Genomic DNA, 21,461 nt, shown 5'->3' on the forward strand with positions numbered 1-21,461 from the left:
ATTACAAAGGTGTCATCAACGTATCTGACCCAGAGTTTGGGTTGAATTTGTGGTAAGACTGTTTGTTCTAACCTTTGCATTACTGCTTCTGCTATGAGTCCCGAGATCGGTGAGCCCATGGGTGTTCCGTTGATTTGTTCGTATATCTGGTTGTTGAATGTGAAGTGTGTTGAGGCACAAGTCCAGTAGTTTAAGTATGCCGTCTTTGTTGATGGGTTCAACATCCTGTTGTCTGTTATGTCTGTTCAGCAGGTTGGCTATTGTTTCTCTGGCTAGGGCTCTGTCAATAGAGGTGAACAGTGCCATTACGTCGAATGATACCATGGTTTCTTCCTTGTCTATGTGTATATTTCTGATGATGTCCAAGAATTCCTGTGTTGATTGTATAGAGTGTCTGGATCTGCTGATCAGGTGTTTCAGTTTCTGCTGTAGTTCTTTACCAGGGACACCATCACACAAACTGGCTAGTGATACTATGGGTCTGAGTGGGATGTCTGGTTTGTGCACTTTAGGTAGTCCATAGAAACTGGGGGTGTTGTTGCTTTCAGGTTTCATTCTTTGTAGGTCCGACCTGGTTATCTGTCCGTTTTTTTTGTAGGTTCCTCAGTGTGTTGTTTATCCTATTGGTGAGCTGTGGGGTGGGGTCAAACTCCCTCTTTTGGTAGGTGTTGGTATCTGCAAGTAGTTGTGCTTTTTGGATGTACTCTGCTTTGTCCAGGATGACCGTCATTCTGCCTTTGTCTGCTGGTAGTATGATTATGTTCTTATCGTTTCTTAGTGATTTTAGTGCTTCCCTCTCCTTGGTGTTGAGGTTATGTGTTTGTCTTTTCCTTGTTATCAGGGGTACGATACTTTGTCTCACTGTTTGTTGTGTCTCTTCTGTCAGTCCATTGTTCCTGAGTTTGCATTCTAGTGCTGCTAGGAAGTCTGCTGTCTTGGCGTCCCTGTGGTTGTAGTTGAGTCCCTTGGCCAGTATTGTTCTTTCCGTGTCTGTGAGCTGTCTGTAGGAGAGGTTTTTAACCCAGGTGTGTGTTGTGGTGTCCTCTTTGTTTGGCCATTTTTTCTTTTAGTGCCGTTTTTTTGCGGTGTGTGGTCCTGTTCTGTCCTATGGTGACAGCCTGTTCTATGGTCTGGGTCCATTCCTGATTAGTGGTTTTTGAAATTAACGACTTTTGGCGCGCAATTTCTTGTCTGTATCTGTGAAGTCGGTTGTGAGCGTCTGTAATCATTACCTGGATCATCCTGAGTCCATTCTGTCTGGCTGTGTCTCTGGCTTGTGGATTGTTGACTGGTGGTCTGTATCTGACACTTGGTGGAAGGATTTGATTCTTTCGGCATTGATGCAGGAACTGGAGTTGTTCGTATGTGGCGCTTAGGCGGTTAGCGCAGGATTCCCATTTCCTGGCTTGTCGTAGCGTCTCTCGCCCCTAGGTGTTCAAAGTTTGTGAGAAGATTTGTAGCTCGGGTGCTCGTTGCTATAGTTCTGTTTGCCGAGCTGGAAGTTTTTATTGCAAACACCACAGAAGCGCTTCACAGGAGGCTCCCAAGCACTGAGGATGTCACCTAAACAGGGGACGAAACGTTTGCAATAAAAACTTCCAGCTCGGCAAACAGAACCACAGCTGCCCTAAATCTATCATCCCGCAATTTAAAACTGTCTCCTCATGTTAGCCTTCACCATCCAAGGAAAAAAGCTTCACAGTCCACCCTTTCTAACTCTCATTATCTTATATGCCTCGATTACATCACCTCTCAACCTTCTTCTCTCCAATGAAAAGAGCGTCAGTTCCCTCAGCCTTTCCTTGTAAGACCTTCCTTCTATACCAGGCAACATTCTAGTAAATCTCCTCTGAACCCTTTCCAAAGTTTCTATATACTTCCTATATTGCGGTGACCAGAACTGTACACAATACCCCATGTGCGGCCTTACCAGTGTCTTGTACAGCTGCGGCATGATCTCGTGGCTCTGAAACTCAATCCCCCTACCAATAAATGCCAACACACCATATGCCTTCTTAACAACCCTGTCAACCTGGATGGCAACTTTCAGGGATTTATGCACCTGATCTCTCTGTTCATCTACACTGCCAAGTATTTTACCATTAGCCCAGTACTGTGAATTCTTGTTACTTCTTTCAGAGTGAACTACCTCACACTTTTCCGCCTTAAACTCCATTTGCCACTTCTCAGTCCAGCTTTGCATCTTATCTATGTTCCTCTGTAACCCTAGTCAAGTCAGCTTGATTAGAGTATCTTACCCCTTGCCAAAATCTATGAAGTTTCTCCAATATCTTGAAAAGGAAAGCATCACAATGTAATACCTGTTCTTAAGCTACACCTCCATGGTTATGTCAGAAAAATAAGACCTGGTACAGCTGCTCCTCTGTATTTAGAATGTGTGTATGAATGAGAGAGGTGAGGATTTACCCTCCATTTATTCTTATCTTTATATAGCAGATGTTATATAAATTTATATCCATTGAAGAACTTTGACTTTGGTGGGTAAAAGTAATAAGGTATTCCTGTAACTAGGTATTTATTGCTATAGTGTATTGCTTGTATTCTTCTAGTACTAAGGTTTAATTTCAGCAGGCTTAGCCTGCTGCCTGCTCTAATACAGAATCCTTTGTTAGTTGATGAATTACTTGGGTATTCCAGTAATATTGTCATATCACTGCTGTGACGTCAGCATACGTGAGAATTAAAACAAACTTACCTTTTCAGACATGCTTACACAGCTAATTAGAATGAAAAATACACTGCAGTCAGCACTGAACATTTTTGTGTCTGTGTTAGATTGAAACCTGGTACGAAGACGTCCAATTTAGAGAGAAGATTCCTATACTCGGACAGCAATAGAAACCTAAGATCATTCTGTTTAGATGATGTAGAGGCACTTCCAAAACTGCACAAAGCAGACAGTAGCCATATTCAAATATGTTAACTTTTGTTTAGAATCCAACTGAAAATTAATCTATTCTCAAAATAATAGATGTGGGGTTTGCTTTGATTTGGACAAATGCATCTACATGCAGCATGGTTAATGGCTTCTAAAATAGCTCATAGTGGCAATCTGTTTCCAACAAGGATGGGATGATTCCTCCTAAAAGAACACACTAATTTTCCACAGTTAGCACATAAAAGAAAATATTGTCTGTATAGAGAAAATTATGGATGATCGTTTTACTGATAGAATGTAAAGCGCAAAAAGTCACAGTTCTTGCCTTGGTTTTTATGGTTGAAACCAAGCCCTAGACTGATGAATGAATGCTACTTGGATTGCCTTTCTATCAGTCACTGGAAGCAGATATCTCCAGTTCAGGGTAACATCAACATTTCAAAGGACTTGTATGAGCAGGGGCTGGTCCTGTACTTTTTTCTTTAATGTATCTTTTATTCATATACCTTGTGTCCTATTTGATGTTGACTGTATTTTCTTATGTTTTAATTTAGGGCTTCACGTAATAAGTCTGAGAAAAAGAGACGTGATCAGTTTAATGTCCTCATCAAAGAACTCAGTGTCATGCTTCCCGGCAGTATCCGTAAGCTGGACAAGTCTACAGTGTTGCAGAAGACAATTGACTTTTTACAAAAACACAATGGTAAGATAAGCTGAGGTGAATACTTAACACATTTTAATACATTTTGAAGTCATCCCTTTTTTGCTAATTAATTGGGCACCATGTGTAATGTACACAATTTGTGGAGGTTACTGGGCCAGGTTGAATACTTGAACTGAACTGAATTAACTGGCCCCCATGAAGTGAAACCCTACCTGGGTTGAATGTCTATTTCAACCCTGAATGATTGTTGTACACCTCTTATGAAAAGGCACTAGCAAAGGATTTCCAGCATGTTGTTTGAAGCAAGAAGTCTTATTGTCTATTGAGAAAAGCCTTAAGCAAAAGAAAATAATATATTTTTAAAAATGAAATTGAAGGAGGGGAAAATATTGGCCTGGAGTTTCGTTTAGTCTACATTTTATTGGGTGCAGTTCCTATGATATGGCCTAGCTAGCACAAAAGATTTCAGAATTATAAGTTGCATTCTGCACAAGTTGAGTTTCCACAGTTTTTGGGTTACTAGAGGGAAGGCTCTAATCACAAAACTGGTTATATCCTAGGATGAATTAGTCACCATCTGGAGTTTCTCTTAATTGCACTTGTTTACAGGCCTCAAGGTACTGGTCCATTAATAGATGCATTTTAAAGGCTTTGAATGATTTTAATTTGATAATATTTCTCTGGGACTGACTGCTAAACCCCAATCAAACTTGAAAAGGGCTTTGTCTATTTTTAAATAATGTTTTTAATAATGTAAAATAAGGTTATATACAGGTGGTTGAAATGTTATTTTTGGTGATAAATCCAATTTCAACTGCCATTAATCAAAGCATTTGAAGTTACCAGTTTTTAAAAATATTTTCAGAAATACTTCTTCAGCATTGTCCAATTTTATTTCCTCACTGCAAATGAATTCAAATGGAAACCTAGGGAGTGGGAATGTGCCAGAATGACCAATTACATCCTTTGTGGGATGTCTGCCACATTGTGTCTTTCAATCTATAAGTATAGTTGTTAGGCTTTTACATTAATTTAACATTTCCATTTTTTTTCTGTATCTAAATTTAACTGGTTAGTTAACTCTTAAAGGAGTACAGTACTACAGTTTCTATTAATATAAGTAATTAGAAAGGGTTTCATGAAATAGATTTAGATTTCAATTATGACTTGAGCACCCTGCATGACTCATTCAGTGAATGTTATGATCAAACAAGAAATGATTGACTGGTTACGTATCAGACCAAATGCGAAGAACTAGGAGGTAGTAGCTCTTTAATTGCATAGGCTATAGTTATCTACAAGACTGTGTATATTATTGTTGGTATGGTTTTATGTGGCAATGATAAAGTGGATATTTACTTTAAAAAAGATGAAATCTAAAGTGACTTAAAAAAATACATTTCTCTTTACTATGAGCCAAATCATTCTAGTAATGGCCATCGCCAGTAGCCACTATTCCTTTCTCCTTTCCTTGCTCTGGACCTCTGCATTTCTGGGAGAAAGTGAGCACTGCAGATGCTGGAAATCAGAGTTGAGACTGTGGTGCTGGAAAAATGCAACAGGTCAAGCAGCATCCAAGGAGCAGGAGAATTGATGTTTCGGGCATAAGCCCTTCACTTGGTGATGAAGGGCTTATGCTTAAAACATCGATTCTCCTGCTCCTTGGATGTTGCCCCACCTGCTGTGCTTTTCCAGCACCACACTCTCGAGCCTGGCATTTCTAGCCCAGACCTCCAAACTGAAGTGCAAACATACTTGTTCTCGGAATCTTCCAGAACGGGATGGGTAATGGAGGCCAAGTCATGTTTTCATTTTACGGCACTAGCTGCTGTATTTGGGATTTAGAGATTTCAATGGCACATTGGCAAGCTACAGAGAACAGATGTGTCTAAAATAATTGGGTGAGGGAGGAGGATGGCAAGTTTTTGAGGGGCTAAAGTGGCAAATTAGTTGGTGAGAGGGTACAATAAAGAGTGGATGAGGGGCTTGGTTGGTAGATAAGTGGATGAAGGACCTCAGTGAAAGGTGAGAGGAGAAGGTGTAGATTGACAGTAGATGAAAGAATAAGATCTCATGACTTCATTATTTGTCTTATAACACTGAGTTTATGCTAATTGCAAGGATTTTATGCTGCCCTGCTTTTGCTGAATGATATTTTTTTGTAATACACTTAAAATATAAGAAGCAAATAATACACTAGGGCAACGTTAATGAAATTGTTACCATAAAATACTAAAGCTGAACATATTACATTTTAGAAACTTCAGCACAGAAAGAGACAAGTATCATCCAACAAAACTGGAAACCTTCATTTTTGAGCAATGAGGAATTTACACAACTGATGTTAGAGGTAACTAAGGAAAATTTACTTCAAGAATAGTACTGTATTAACTTGCTTCATGTATTTCTAACTAAACATTTGATTGAAGTGCTTAAGAATGCTTTAATTACAAATTTATCATTGGTGTGAGAATCTCTCAAACCAATGAATGATACAAGTAAAAACTGAAAGAGCTGCTGATGCTGTAAATCAGAAACAAAAGCAGAGATTGCTGGAAAAGCTCAGCAGGTCTGACAGCATATGTGAAAAGAAACCAAAGTTAACATTTCAGGTCTGGTGACCCTTCCCAGTTCTGAGGAAGGGTCACCGAACCTGAAATGTTAACATTGACTTCTCTTCACAGATGCTGACAGACCTGCTGAGCTTTTCCAGCAATCTCTGTTTTTGAACAGCACAAGTAAATTGTTGAGACCAGAAGAGGTGCTTAGGATTTCTCATCTACCCTCTTGCGGCTGTCTGGATTCAAGCTGAAATTACTGCAATATCCCATCATTCTGAGGATTGATATATGTTTGCATGACATTGTGCTGACTGCTGCAAAATATAATCTGACAACAACAGAATTGATTGTGCATTTGATTTGGGATAAGGCCATCAGTTTACAACATGTCAGCTTAGACAATAATAAATTACCAATTGAATATAATTTTGTTGAATGTGCAATTTTGAAAAGTTTTTGTTTAATAAGCAATTTCTTTACATTTTATGAATTGTATAATATCACTGTGGTCCTCAAGCCATATAAAGCTGAAGTTTCCTTTGGAGTTTGAGAACTTGATGTTGGGACCAAGTGAGAGTCCTGAACCTGTGGTCGCCAGCAATGTATCTGCCAATGCATCTTCCTGGAGTTAGTCTCCTAGTCTGTCTATTCATTCGCTGTCTTCTTAAGGACAGTGGGCTTTCGTTGCTGCAGTCCCAATTACAGGACAGCAGATCAGGAGCCACAACAACCCCACCAGGAGAAGTGGACATTGTAGAGGCAGAACAGACACCACGAATGCACCTCAGTATGGAAGTGCTTTCAGAGCCATACATAAAATGCAAAAATGGTGAGGGCTGAAGTTGGTATGCTCCCTCTTTTCTGATATTCCCCCGACACTCCCCCTGCCACTCCACACACAGCCAAGAGGAAACTCCTCACGATTAATAAAGTGGGCCTCAGATGCAGCTTTCCTAGCCATTGGTTCTGTCATTAGGGCATGGAGTCTCCAAGGCCCTCTTTATCACTCCACACAAGCGGCATTGATTGAGCTGATGGCCTCCATGCAGCAAGATGCTGCTCCAGCATTGATAAGATACTGGCATCAAGGCAAAATTCAAGCTAATTGAGAGCTTAATCATTTAAATGCATTATTACTTCTTAGATGTGGACTGTCCACCTCATTCACTGCCCTACCCAGAAAAGATCTCTGATGGTGGAAATGTAAAAAGGACCTATCCCAAAAAGACTGTCCTTTATTTTCTGTGTACCTCACCCTCTACTCAACTTCTACCTACTTTCCCAATCTTTTCCAAACCCCTTACCCTCCAACCCCCTTGGGCTAAAAGAATGCAGCCTTATATTTATGCACAGGGAGAAAGTGAGGACTGCAGATGCTGAAGATCAGAGCTGAAAAATGTGTTGCTGGAAAAGCGCAGCAGGTCAGGCAGCATCCAAGGAGCAGGAGAATCGACATTTCGGGCATAAGCCCTTCTTCAGGATTGCTGAAGAAGGGCTTATGCCTGAAGCGTTGATTCTCCTGCTCCTTGGATGCTGCCTGATCTGCTGCGCTTTTCCAGCAACACATTTTTCAGCTTATATTTATGCACAGTCTGATATGTTGGAACCCACTGATGGCTAATGTTATTATTCTATTCTTTCTAGGCATTAGATGGCTTCATCATAGCTGTAACAACAGATGGGAATATCATTTATGTTTCTGATAGCATTGCACCTCTCCTTGGACATTTACCTGTGAGTAAAGTAATATAAAACTAATAAGAATGTTTTAACTCAGGTGATTTTAATGAAACATATATGATTCTGAGGGGGCTTAAATTAGAGGCTGAGAGGGAAGTCCCCCTCATGGGAGAATCCAGAACTGGGAGGTGAGGGAAGGGGTGGGGTTCAAAATAAGGGGTCTACCATTTAAGGTTGAGGTGAGGACAAATTTTGTTAATGGTTCAACCATCTTTATCCACTACCTCCCTCGGTAAGTTAAACCACCCAGTCAAAGTTAAAATCACGCAACACCAGGTTATACTCCGACAGATTTATTTGGAATCACTACCTTTCGGAGCACTGCTGCTTCATCAGGTGGTTGTGGAGTATAACATCGTAGAATACAGAATTTATAGCAAAAGTTTACAGTGTGATGTAGCTGAAATTATATAAAAAGAAAAAGACCTGGATTGTTTGTTAAGTCTCATGTTTAGATTGGGAATGTTGGTTTCAGTTCTTTCATATGTAAATTCCAGAACTTTCTTCAAGTTAAGTTCTCAAGTGAACTTTAACAATCGGTGCCATGTTGGCTCAAATAATACATTGAAGGTGTGCAGTGCCCTTTGTGTGGCTTTTAAGTTCTTGAACTTACATACAGAAGAACTGAAACCAATATGCTCATTCTAAAGATGAGAGACTTAACAAACAATCCAGGTCTTTTTAGATATATTATTTTCGTTACATCACACTGTAAACTTTTGCTATAAATTCTGTGTCCTACGACCTTATCCTCCACAACCACCTGATGGAGGAGCATGCTCTGAAAGTTACTGCTTCCATATAAACTTGTTGGACTATAACCTGATGTTGTGTGATTTTTAACTTTGTACACCCCAGTCCAACATTGGCACCTCCAAATCCTGACTACCCAGTCAAATTCACCATCAACTTAACACCTCAACTAAGAAATTTCCAATTATTAGAAGAACTTACTCAGCTTTAACCATATCATGTACAATCAAAGAGATTTATAACAAGTCTCTTCTACTTTAAATTTATGCACAAAGTTTAAATCCACTTTAAAAAACAATTGCATTTCTACTCCGATTTAAAGAAAACTGTATTCTTAATCTCATATAGTTTCTTTAGATGTCTTTGTCTCAACTTTTCAAAAAGGGAAATTCTATTAGAACACAACTCTTTCATATCTTAAGATGACTACTCTGTGTGTACGTGTGTTGCCTTATAATTGTCTCTGTGACTGGGTAAATAGGCTTTCATTGTTTGTTATTTGTCCACATAATAAGTAATATAATTTTGCTTACACTGTTTCTTTCATAAATTCTTATGGATCAATGAGTCATCCCTTCTGGCTTCTGTCACAGATGCTTGGCTACCCTCCAAAGTCCCTAAAAGTCTCATGTTTTTCAACATTTCTTTTACTCGTTTCTTGGCACTTATTCAAATGCTGTGTATAATGCATTCTGTTTGTAATAATTTCTATTAACTTAATTAACAACTTAATTTTTGTCATTGAATTGGTCAATTCCTTTACATTTTCTTCCTTTAAGTGAACCATATTGTAATTCTGTCCCCCATTGAGCAGTGGAGGCTGGGTCATTGAGCTATATTCAAGGCCAAGCCAGATAGTTTGATTGACAGGGGATTGAAAGGATTTGGGGATAGAAAGAAAAATCATATCTCGTGCCTCAATCTGATCAGCCATGGTCTTTATGGATGGCAGAGGACAGTCAAGGACCTAATCTTGCTAGTAATTTGTATGTTCATTAAACAGATACTGCAGTAATTCAAAATTCAAATGTTGCAATGTTCATTTTAAAATACACCAGCTTGACAATTTAAGAGAACAAAATATGAAAATGTGTCATTTTTATTTTTGTATCAGATTTTAAATGCAGAAATGATATCGCAACATGGGTTTCTCAGCTTACCAAGCATCCCTTCTCAGAATTCAGAGCATATATGTAATTCTTATTGCTTAGAAGTTTACAAGATCATTATTGATAAGTAATGCAAAATAAACAAATTCACAGCAATCTTAATAAATACACATAATGCCTTTCTAATAAAGATTTGGGCAAACATCCTGCTGGTTTCTGTTTGCTTTTATAAACTAATTTCAAATTTGTGTGCTTGCTTTCAAAATTGAAGTAGTGACTGGTGATTTACATTCTCATACACTCACACATACACTCACACTCATACATACACATGCACCCACTCACAGACCTATACCCTTTAGATTAGATTAGATTAGATTACTTACAGTGTGGAAGCAGGCCCTTCGGCCCAACAAGTCCACACCGACCCGCCGAAGTGCAACCCACCCAGACCCATTCCCCTACATTTACCCCTTCATCTAACACTACGGGCAATTTAACTTGGCCAATTCACCTAACCTGCACATTTTTGGACTGTGGGAGGAAACCGGAGCATCCGGAGGAAACCCACGCAGACACGGGGAGAACGTGCAAACTCCACACAGAGAGTCGCCTGAGGCGGGAATTGAACCCGGGTCTCTGGCGCTGAGGCAGCAGTGCTAACCACTGTGCTACCGTGCCGCCCACAAACCACCTTTACATTCAAACCACCTCCCCCCCCCCCCCCCCCCCACATACACACACAGACACCCACATAAGTTTGTGGGGTGAATTTGTACTTGCAAAATTACATCTTGTTTTACTGAAAAACTGTATAAATCCATGTAAGATTCTGTAAATCCATGTTTTAGATTAGAATCAGTCTGACCATTGTGGCACAGACACAGTCTCACACAGGGCACCTCACACCTTCAATGCATTATCAGGGCCAACATGACACCAATTATTAAAGTTCACTTGAGAATAACTTTAAAAAAAGTACTGCGATTTACATATGAAAGAACTGAAACCAACATGTTCAGTACAAAAGATGAGAGGCTTAACACACAATCCAGGTCTTTTTCAGATATGTAATTTCAGTTGCATCACACTGTAAACTTCTACTATAAATTCTGTGCCTTACGATCTTATACTCCACAACCACCTGATGAAGGAGCAGCGCTCCAAAAGCTAGTGCTTCCAAATAAACCTGTTGGACTATAAGCTGGTGTTGTGTGATTTTTAAACTTTGTACACCCCAGTCCAACACCGGCATTTTATCATACTTCTCAAACTCTACATCTCGGAATAAAGGAACATAAGGAGCAGGTGTTGGCCTTTCAGCTCCTTGAGCATGTCTTCTGCAATTCATCTTCAGTTCATTTACATGCCTTTGGCTCATACCTCTTTTCATCCTTACACAAATCTAACAATCTCAGTATCGAAAGCTCAGTACTGTTGAATCTGTACTACAGTCCCTTCAAGACCAGTTTATTGTTTCTGATGTGCAATATCGGAAACTAAACACAGCACCCCATTGCGATTCTGGCCAAAGTTCAATACAACCAAGGCACAATGTGCTGCCTGTAATATCATAAAATTAATGTAAATCATGATGTTGTGATTGATCACATGACTCTAATGTTAGTAAGAGAGAATAATCCAGTTTAAAACCTTTCTCTTCACTCAGCTCATTCTAGAGGTAACTTCAGAGAGTGGTGTTTGAGGACCCATTATATACAGATGTACAAAGTTAAAAATCACACAACACCAGGTTAGAGTCAACAGGTTTAATTGGAAGCACACTAACTTTCGGAGCGTCGCTCCTTCATCAGGTGATAGTGGAGGGCTCCTCTACCACCTGATGAAGGAGCAACGCTCTGAAAGCTAGTGTGCTTCCAATTAAACCTGTTGGACTATAACCTGGTGTTGTGTGATTTTTAACTTGTACACCCCAGTCCAACACCAGCATCTCCAAATCACGACTATACAGATGTACATAGAGGACTGTTACAAAGTTAAAGACCCTTACTTAGAGATAAGGAATAAGAAGCCTCAGGCACAGTTACGTGCAGACAACCACAGCCCATGATAATCTATCTCAATGTGCAGATTCCAGTATTGACTTAAAGCATAAGATAAAAAAAGGTGGTAGTGAGGATAAGAGCCAGGATCTGAAGTTAAAACAGAGTCCAAGGAATACAGCTGAAGAGGGAAAATTAAAAGGCAGAAAAAAACCTCCGAGGACTTTGAATATGGGGCAGGAAGTTTCCAAAGGACAGGGAAAAGAAATTTGGATGACCGCAAAGAGAAGCAAGAAACTATAATATTGGGTAGAATCAAAACATAGAATCAGAAAACTTCAACAGTAAGAGGGGAAACTAGCTTACTCACCCAGATCAGCCAGGTACAATAATTCATGGGGATTGCAACTCTCGTACACACATGACCATCATCTCAAACATTTGATAACCAGGAAGTCCCAAATGACACCAGACATAGGATCTGGGAAAAAAGACAGCTTCAGTGCTATAGAACAGCTTCAGACTTACATGCGCTTTCAAGTCAGCAGACTTTTATATGTCAAAGCTCCAACAGCAGATGTTCTGGTAACACAAAACATGAAAACGTATGACAGATTATGATGCATTGATTGAAGCATCTTACACACAATTAGTATTAGTGCAATAGAAAGGGATGATATAAATTCAGGAAATCAGATGTAGAAGCGGTTTGGATAGAGGTGAGAAATGATAAAGACAAATCACTTGTGGGAAGAGTGTGCAAATCCCCTAACAGAAACCGTACAGTATATGTATATGAAGAAACAATGGAAGCTTGTCAAAAAGACACAGTAAGCAAAAGTGAGGACTGCAGGTGCTGGAAATCAGAGTCTAGATTAGAATGGTGCTGGAAAAGGACAGCAAGTCAGGCAGCATCCAAGGAGTAGGAAAATCGACGTTTCGGGCAAAAGCCCAGTCCTGATGAAGGACTTTTGCCTGAAACGTCGATTTTATACTCCTCAGATGCTGCCTGACCTGCTGTGCTTTTCCAGCACCACTCTAATCTAGAAAGACGCAGTAGTAATTATGCAGGATTTTAATCTACATGCTTGCTGCTAATTTGTATACTTGTATACTTAACTCCAATAGACATTTATGGTATAATATGCAAGATTTAATCAGCAATTTTACCATTTCAGAAAAACAGTAGAAGCCTTTTTACTGGACTTAGATCATCTAGGAAAATGTTATGGGCACAGAGCTTGGAGGATGAATCAGTTTGAGACAGTGCAGTAGCCAGTATGAGAGATGAGAAGTTATGAGATATTCCCCAATCCTAGGAGAATTTAATGTTGGAACAGGAATCCAATTCGATACACTGACAGAAATCAGATCCATAATTAGTCAGTACTTGGGAAGACATTTGGGATTCTTCTGACGCAATGAAATGGAAAGGCACAATTGCAACTTTGTTACCCTCCCAGCCTTCCAAAATGTCAAAAGAAAAGAAATCATTGGGATTGACTACATGAGATTGTACAAGAAGTGGCTCCAAAAAAAAATCTCAATGTCAGCTGAAGAACAACTGAGGAGCTGAGTGCTATACCTGTAGCCAGTTGTGTTTCAATAATAATGAACATTAATAGCATCTCCATCACTTCAAAAATAAAGGAAGGCTCTTACAAAAGGAAACTTGCCAGAGAAATGAAAATCATACAAGAATAAGAAGTTTTAAATTTGCAAAGCAAAATGTGAAGACAGTATTTCTAAGGGATATCAAGAAGAACAGATTCTGGACTATTCCTGAAGGTACAAGGATTCAAACAAGAAGTGAAATTTGGCACAGGAATAACTTGTTAATGCTGAAAGACAGCTTGTTTTGAAGTCTGTGAAAGTCAGACCAGCTAACATAAAACTCCATGGTCCAGGAGGCACAGATTTTCATGTGCATGGGCAAATCGCCTCTAAGATTAGTCACAGAGAACAAAGTGTCACTGAAATACTAAATATAATGTGGAATCAGAATACATGTATTCATCTAGGTCACTTATAGAAAGTAGTTACAATAACTCATAATGAAAATGGGAGAGAATTTCAGGAAAAGTTTCCAAAACTTTTTAAAGCTTTAAACAAACTGAAGTGGATGTAACAACTTACTCTGCTAAAAGGTACTAAACCGATCTGCATTTACATTCCCAGGAAAATTCCTCATCCTTTGGTGGGAAAAGTAAAATCTCAGTTAGACAGATTGAAATAGTCAGGCAGGAGGCTGGAAGAACATAGCAAGGCAGGCAGTATCAGGAGATAGAAAAGTTGATGTTTCGGGTATAACGTTTCATTAGGACTCCTGATTGAAAGTAGAGCCGTAATGTCAGAGACGGAGCCAACACAGTGGTGCACAGAGTCAGTAACTGTTCCCAAGACAAGTGGAGAACTAAGATTGTGTGTGGAACTCACTCAGTTAAATTAATGGAGGCAGAAGTGCAGACCATTCAATTTCATTCGTCAATGATGATTTAGCAAAACATCTCAGAACTGGATGCTAAAGGAGGTGCTGGCAGATATCCTTAGACCAAGGTTGTTGATTGCATTTATTACACCATTTGGGTGATATTAATTCAAACCATCTGTATTTGTTTATGTTTGTTCTCAATGACTACAAAGCGAATGATTTCATTAAAATTCCAACAAGGCTACAGGAAAGGTTAGCAATGGGTTTGTTTCATTTTAGAGGAAAGATGTGTTTGGTTCTTGATGACTATTAGTCAAAATGGATTGAAGTCATATAACTTAATTCCACTACAACAGACTCAGTGATTGTAGCTCTAAAAAAGGTCTTTGAGATGAAATTTCCTTCACAGTGGACCTCAATTCATTAATAAAAGTTTAAGCAAGCTCACTTTGGAGGCAGCCATCAGCAAATTGAAAAGATGTCCACTCTATTATCAGTCAAACAGAGAGGCTAATAGAGCCATCAAATAGTCACTGATGTATAAGAATCCTGATGGAAATGAGCTCTGTCCTGTTACAGAACGATGCCATTGAATAATGAATACCTACAAGTGGACTTGTTAAAGAGAAGAAAGTTAAAAACAGATTCACCAGTTTTAAAACAAAATCTCTTAACACCAAGGGAGGGCAAAACAATTCAAGAAAAGCCACAGCAAAAAGCAACAGATGGTGCAACTTGATTTTGTCAACCTTAAAGCCAGACTGGGAGTCTAGTTAAGGGAGAGAAGGTCAGAATCTACTATTAACAGACAAACAGATCAAACTAGATGCTATATCACCAGAATGCCTGAAGAGTATGTGGGACAGCCATCCTACACTACATCAGACAGAACTCAGAATGATACAGCCATTCCAGACAGGCACAACACGATCACCCAAGTGCTGAACTAAGTGAAAGTAAACTAGTGAACTAGTGTAGATAATGAAGAGAGACATTTAGGGGATGATGTGGTATAATGCAATGTATATAAATCATGATAATATAACTGATCACATGACTCTGAATCAGTAAGGGAGAAGACTAGGGGAAAGACACTAGTCGAGAATAAGCATGTGAAGAGGCTAATGGACTAGTCTCAAGAGCTGTATTTGAAAACTTACTATGTCCATATGTAAATAAAGGAATGTTATTTACATATGGAGTTGAAGAGCCTTACTCAACAATAGGGATCAACAGCCTCAGGAACAGTGTTTGTGCTCACACCCACAGCCCAAATTACTCCAGGCTGGAATCTCCTCCAACAATTGCCTGTGCATTGATTTTTCAGTTATGCTCAACAGAATTTTAATATTCTAATCTGAAGACAACTGTAAAATATGTGTAAATGTGATCCCACCATTTATTTTCTCAAAGCATCCAAATAGTTTTTCAAGCTGTACTTTATGTCTTTGATCACTGCTCTTCTATAAATGTTTCATTTTTATCCTTCATACGATTGCTGTCAATGTATTGGCTAATAAATTATAAAGCTTTACATGATTATGAAATATTTCAAATTCTCCTGATCTTGGATTTAACATTGCCATTTTCAAACCATTAAACTTAGATATTCAGCACCATTCCACTTTCAATAAGCAAGGACATCAAGCTATCATAACAGAGTTTTCAGGATGATTTATTAACTAACAGTATTATTATACCAAAACTGACTGTGTCTTTTCTTGTCTTTCTTCTAGTCTGATGTTATCGATCAGAATTTATTAAACTTCCTCCCTGAACAGGAGCATGAAGAAATATTTAAACTGCTGTCCTCTCACACATTAGTGACAGATGCTGTTTTGCCACACTATTTAAACTGTGAGTTTCCTTGTACATAAAAGATTATGTAACCTGTTATTTTAGTATTTTAATCCCTTCAATGTGAGCGTATAGCATTTCGTAAATTAAACCTCAAACTGTACTGCAAATAAAAAAGGATGTTGAGAATGCTCATAAAGGTTATATTTAAAAAGATTAATATTCCATATGGCTGAAGATGTCACTGAAATAGAACAAGAAAGATTATGAAGAAACGTGAAGATGAAAACATTGAAATCCATTTATTGGGGTCCAGATATAAAGTGCTATTTGTCAAAAATGATACAACCATTCTAGATTAGTTTCAGAATGTTGGAAGTGAGAATATGAGAATAACCTTTTATGGTGTGAGAATAATACATAAGATGCCAACATCAGTAGAGGTAAAATAATACATAAGGAATAGTATTCAAGAAATGAAAGAAAATGCCTCGATAGTAAATGGATGAGAAGTAAAATTTTCAACCCAGAGTTAAGTACCAAATTTACATACTGCTAAATCAGAACCAGCAAAGTGCCTATGGGCTGGTTTGATGGAATTGCAGACTGGATCGTATTGCTGCTGCCAGGAGACAAATGCAATGGTTTCAGCTTTGTTGAATTTGAGCTGAAAGGCTTTAATCCCAGTCAGCACTTAACTTTTTTATAGGATTGCTCAGGAATAGCCTTAGCATAGTCAAGTGACCACAGGCCCAGAATTGGACATTCTAAATTAACCCATAGCTGGAGAAATTGGGCCTGACAGCAAATTGGCCAAACTAAATAGCAGCCATCAGCTGTCGGCTACAGAGAACAGTGGAAACTAAGATCAAAGAGTTTTCAAAGTTTGGAGAAAATCCAGTTACAACCAGCCCAATGGTTGTGTATTGAAATATCTATCAAACGTTTTGGCACCTTGACTTCCAGCCAGTGTCTGAGAATGTGCACTTTATACCTCCCCCACATAGCAATAGTGAAGGATGTTGATGGAACCCATTGGATGCTTTGAATCCCACTCATTATCCCATTGGCCAAAGGCCACAAAATATTCAGGAAGGTCAAGGGCATGGGTATAAAAATGCACAACTCGAAGCCACCTCCTTGGCAAAGACTCACAGCAAGATTCTTGGTAGAAGATGGTGTGGCAACTGGAGAAGACATGGGAGAAAATTCACGCTGACCTGAGAGACCCACCTTCATCGAAGAGAGTTAGCCCCATTTCGGAGAGGATTCCAATGGCCCAGCCCAAACACATGGATTGTTGTGGACTGTATTTTTCTTAGACAGATGGAGCTAGATAGAGTCAAAATTGTGGGGATTTGCTGACTTGGTGTTTTTAATAAGAAATATTTTGTCTATAAAATTTTGAATTGAACTATAAACTATATGAGTCCTTTTGTTCACATCACCAACAAGAACGCTTGGGTAAAGTGTTAATACATAAATTGATCCAAGTGTCCAAAGTACAAACAACAGTGGATTTGACGGCGGTGCAGAATGTTAGAATTGAGTGTCACAAGTACATATATTGAATTCAGCCTTTGTGTTTGTTGATTGTGACCGAAATAGATAACATATAAATGATGAACAGAGGGTATCCTATGTTAGAGAATTATGGAATCACTGAAAGTGTCTGAGGATATAGAGGGTGAAGCAGAAAACCTTCAGGCCTAATATTCCTTTGTCTGCTGCCAAGGGAGCACTCAGTTCCCAGAGGGTGGAGAGAAGGAAGGGAAGACAGAGTCCCATTGTGTGTGTTTCCCAACCTGATAGAATTCCAGGGCTTCCACAAAGAATTGAATTTGGATCCATACCTACAATCAAACCGAAGTAAGAGTGGGTGATCCTGTACCGTAAGCCTCAGTTTATTATGCTTCTTTATCAGGGTTTGTGAAGGGCTTATGCCCGAAACGTCAATTCTCCTGTTCCCTGGATGCTGCCTGACCTGCTGTGTTTTTCCAGCAACACATTTTCAGCTCTATCTTGACACCCCAAGCAGCTGACAGGACACTCATTACTGGACCCATCTCAGCTGGCAGCTGTTTGAAGGGTAAAGGCAGTAAGCTCAACAGGACAAAACAAATGAATGGCTAAGTGTGTTTCTTAACTACCCAGTTGATTTTCAGACTAGGCATCTGCTGGCTTCTGAGTATCAGTCATGACCCAATTGTACCACAGTTGTCACTGAGTCAGAGATTGTACCTTCATGTTCTACTCCAAATGTTACAGATTAACATTTCAGTGTGGGATGAAATGAATACAACTATGCCAAATATTATAATACAGTTTCACATCTTGATAACAGCTTTGCATCTTGTTTAGCATCCCCCCCGCCCCCATTCTATGTTTTTCACATGTCCGCCTTTTATTGCAGAATCTAGAATCATGCATCTGCCATTTTCCCTTACTGAGAAATGGTGGAAAGGGCAAATAATTAGGTGAGCTAGCATCAGGGAGATGTCCACCCCCTTCCAACCACCTCAGAAATTAATGCCTGGGCAGAAAGACCAATGGTTGGCCAAATAAAAGCCTCATCCAGATATCGGTCTGATGTGCTGTGTTCTTGGCAGGCAGGAAATGTGGCAGCCCTCCTGACTGCTAAAACAAACCAGCCTGTCTGCCAGGTTCCAGGGCAGGACTCCAATCTGGGAGGGAGTTAGAAGCATGGATTAGGGTGGAGGTGGATGGCCACTGAAAGCCATCTACCTGCCCTTGCCTCTGACCTGCAACTCCCCTCTCTCCATGATTCCTATTCTGAAGTTCCCATTCCTGGAAAGTATCTTACCTTACCAGTTGTTCCAGCAATTCAGTGTTGCTGTGCAGACAGTAGGCTTGGCCTCTGCTTGGAGTGGCTGTAAGTCCCTGATTGGTGAAGAGCTGGGTGATTACTTAAATATATGATAGGTGTCTCATTTGGAAGGCTTTCTCATTATTGATGGTCGGAGTATCCCATTCGTAATGAGCCTATCTCTACACTGTAATTTAAAATTGGAAAAACCCAGCTGCGGTAGGAGGCATTTCAGCTTGTTGTGTCAATTGTGATTTTCTGAGGGAGCAATACACTTGACTCTGTGCTCTCTGGTCTTTTCCCTGGGATGCGCACTGAGACAAATATTGACTGTGCCCGGAAGACCAACAACTTGGTGGAAGATGCTGTTTGGTTTGCCCAAAACATGTTGGTCTTCCAATGCAAAGCGTTGGCCTTGACTGAGTGTTGCAGACTGGCACATTCCAAGATCCAGGGCTATGTGCTGAGGGAGGCACGGAAGCCTGGGGCAGCTGCTGGCAAAGCACAGTGAGGAAAGACCATGGCCTACGGACTTTCTGCCAAAGTACAATAGGGATCTGTTCAGTTCTCAGATAAACACACACACACACACACACTCATTGCCTCAACTGTATGCAATTAGTGTCCTGCATGAATAGGAAATGCGTTTGGTTTTTGCAAATGCAGGGAATGTCAGATTCCAATGTTTATTTTTCTTGATATGCAAAAGACTGTACAGAACTGCTTTAGTACCTGTGTATGTACATAAAGATCTTTTATGAATAAAATATATTTTTGCAAGAAAGAAAAAAATCACTCCTGAGTGCAGTTTACAAAATCCTATCTAAGGTCATCACCAACTGTGTCAGATCTACTCTGGGATCGGTGATTCACCCCGACCAAACCTGTGCTGTACCCGGCAGGAAGATCTCTGAGGGCCTCACCCTCCTCAGGGACATGATCGCCTACACAGGACAGGGGGGTGAACACCTATCTCATCAGCCTGGACCAGGAGAAGATCTTTGATGGGATATCTATACCTACATGTGCTGTCCAGAATGGGCTTTGGGGAGGGAATCCATATTTGGATCCAACTGCTCTGCACCAATATCATGAGTGCAGTCTCATTCAGTGGGTAGGAATCAGAAAGCTCCTCGATAAGATAAGGCAGGGCTGCCCATTCTCTTCTGCCTTGTTTGTGTGTTGTACGGAGCCATTTGCTGAGTCCATCAGGAAGGATACAAGCCTGAGTGGGGTGACTATTTCCAGGCAGTGGAGGCCTGCAGGTCAAAGCCTCCCTGTACATGGATGATGTTACAGTTTTCTGCTCTGATCTGCTCTCAGTGTACAGTCTCAGGAGAATCTGCATTCAATTTAAACTGGCCTCGGGAGCCAAGGTAAATCAAGGTAAGAGTGAGGCCATGTTCTTTGGGAACTGGGCCGACCAATCCATTATCCCCTTCACTGTCAGGACAGATTACCTGAAGGTGCTGGGAATATGGTTCAGAGGGGCCAGAATGTGTGCCAAAACTTTGGAGGAGCATATCACCAAGGTGAGGCAGAAACTGGGCAGATGGAAACACTGCTTCCTCTCCACTGTGGGTAAAATCCAGTCATCAGGTGTAAGATACTCTTGGAGTTGTTGTATGTGGCATGGGTTTGGCCTATTCCCCAAGCTATGACCACTATAGTCATCTGAGTCAGCTTCCACACCATGTGAAAGCTCTAGATAAGGCAGGGGGGAGAATGTACCAATGCCGCCCTCATCCTGATTGTCACTTTTGTGCATGGCTGCATTCAGCTGTGTGTAGACCCTTGGTACGCAAACACCAAATCTCACTACATACTGAAGTTCTACTTGTACCAGGTGTTGTGAAGGATAGGCTGGGCTTGTTACCGTGGAGTGCTCCAAGTAGTTGGACCATTCTTCTTAGCCTGGAGAAATTTACAAAGAGAAATACCTTTGAACACAAGCCCATCAGGAAGTGGTCAGCACATAGTGTCCTCGAGACCCTGTGGAAAAGGAGAGGGCAATTCCTGTCAGGCAATTCCTGTTCCCTGAGCAGACTGACAACGTCATTTGGCAGAATGGCCTGGTCTCTGTGCACCACTGCACACGGCCCTTGAAGCGGCTGAGCTGGTGAAGAGGCTGTCACTCATCTCCTTCTGGAATGTGGCTTTGTAGAGAAGGTCTGGAGAGAGATGTGGTGGTTTTTGTCGAGATTTGTCCCAAACAGCTTTGTGACACAGAACTCTGTGCTCTATGATCTGTTACCTGAGACGTGCACCAAGACAAACATTGACTGCACCTGGAAGACCATCAACTCGGTGAAAGACACTGTTTGGTCTGCCTGACATTTGTTAGTCTTCCAGTACAGAGACAGAGTGTGGCAGACTGGCACATTCCAAAGTCCATGACAATGTGTTGACAGACACACTGAAGCTTGGGGAACCTATCACTAAGGCGCAGTGAGGAAAGACCACATTGCCTTCCTGCCAAAGTACAAGTGTTCGTTCAGTTGTGAGATCACTGCATTGCCTCAAATTATTTTCTTCCTGCATGAGTTAAAAATGCCCTTGTTATTTGCAATTGTGTGGTAGCTCCATGGGATGACAAATTCCAAGGTACTTTTTGGGTTTCTTTATCCTTGTTGGTAAGATTGTACAGAACAGAATAACAACCTTTTCATATGTATTT

General features: G+C 40.3%; 1 protein-coding gene across 8 annotated transcripts in view; it reads left to right on the plus strand.

Moving 5' to 3' along the window:
* Positions 1–21,461, plus strand: part of LOC122550643 (neuronal PAS domain-containing protein 2-like) — a 122,124-nt gene that overhangs the window by 47,406 nt on the left and 53,257 nt on the right. For all 8 annotated transcript variants that reach the window (XM_087988096.1, XM_087988095.1, XM_043691704.2 and 5 more), the window contains 4 exons: positions 3,454–3,602; positions 5,822–5,913; positions 7,769–7,858; positions 15,897–16,017. In XM_087988096.1, the coding sequence (XP_087844222.1) occupies positions 3,454–3,602; positions 5,822–5,913; positions 7,769–7,858; positions 15,897–16,017 (452 nt within the window). The remainder of the gene's footprint in view (positions 1–3,453; positions 3,603–5,821; positions 5,914–7,768; positions 7,859–15,896; positions 16,018–21,461) is intronic.

This window comes from Chiloscyllium plagiosum, unplaced genomic scaffold, assembly GCF_037043375.1.
Source record: "Chiloscyllium plagiosum isolate Xiang-an unplaced genomic scaffold, Cpla_swu_hap1 HiC_scaffold_6, whole genome shotgun sequence".
NCBI lineage: Eukaryota > Metazoa > Chordata > Chondrichthyes > Orectolobiformes > Hemiscylliidae > Chiloscyllium > Chiloscyllium plagiosum.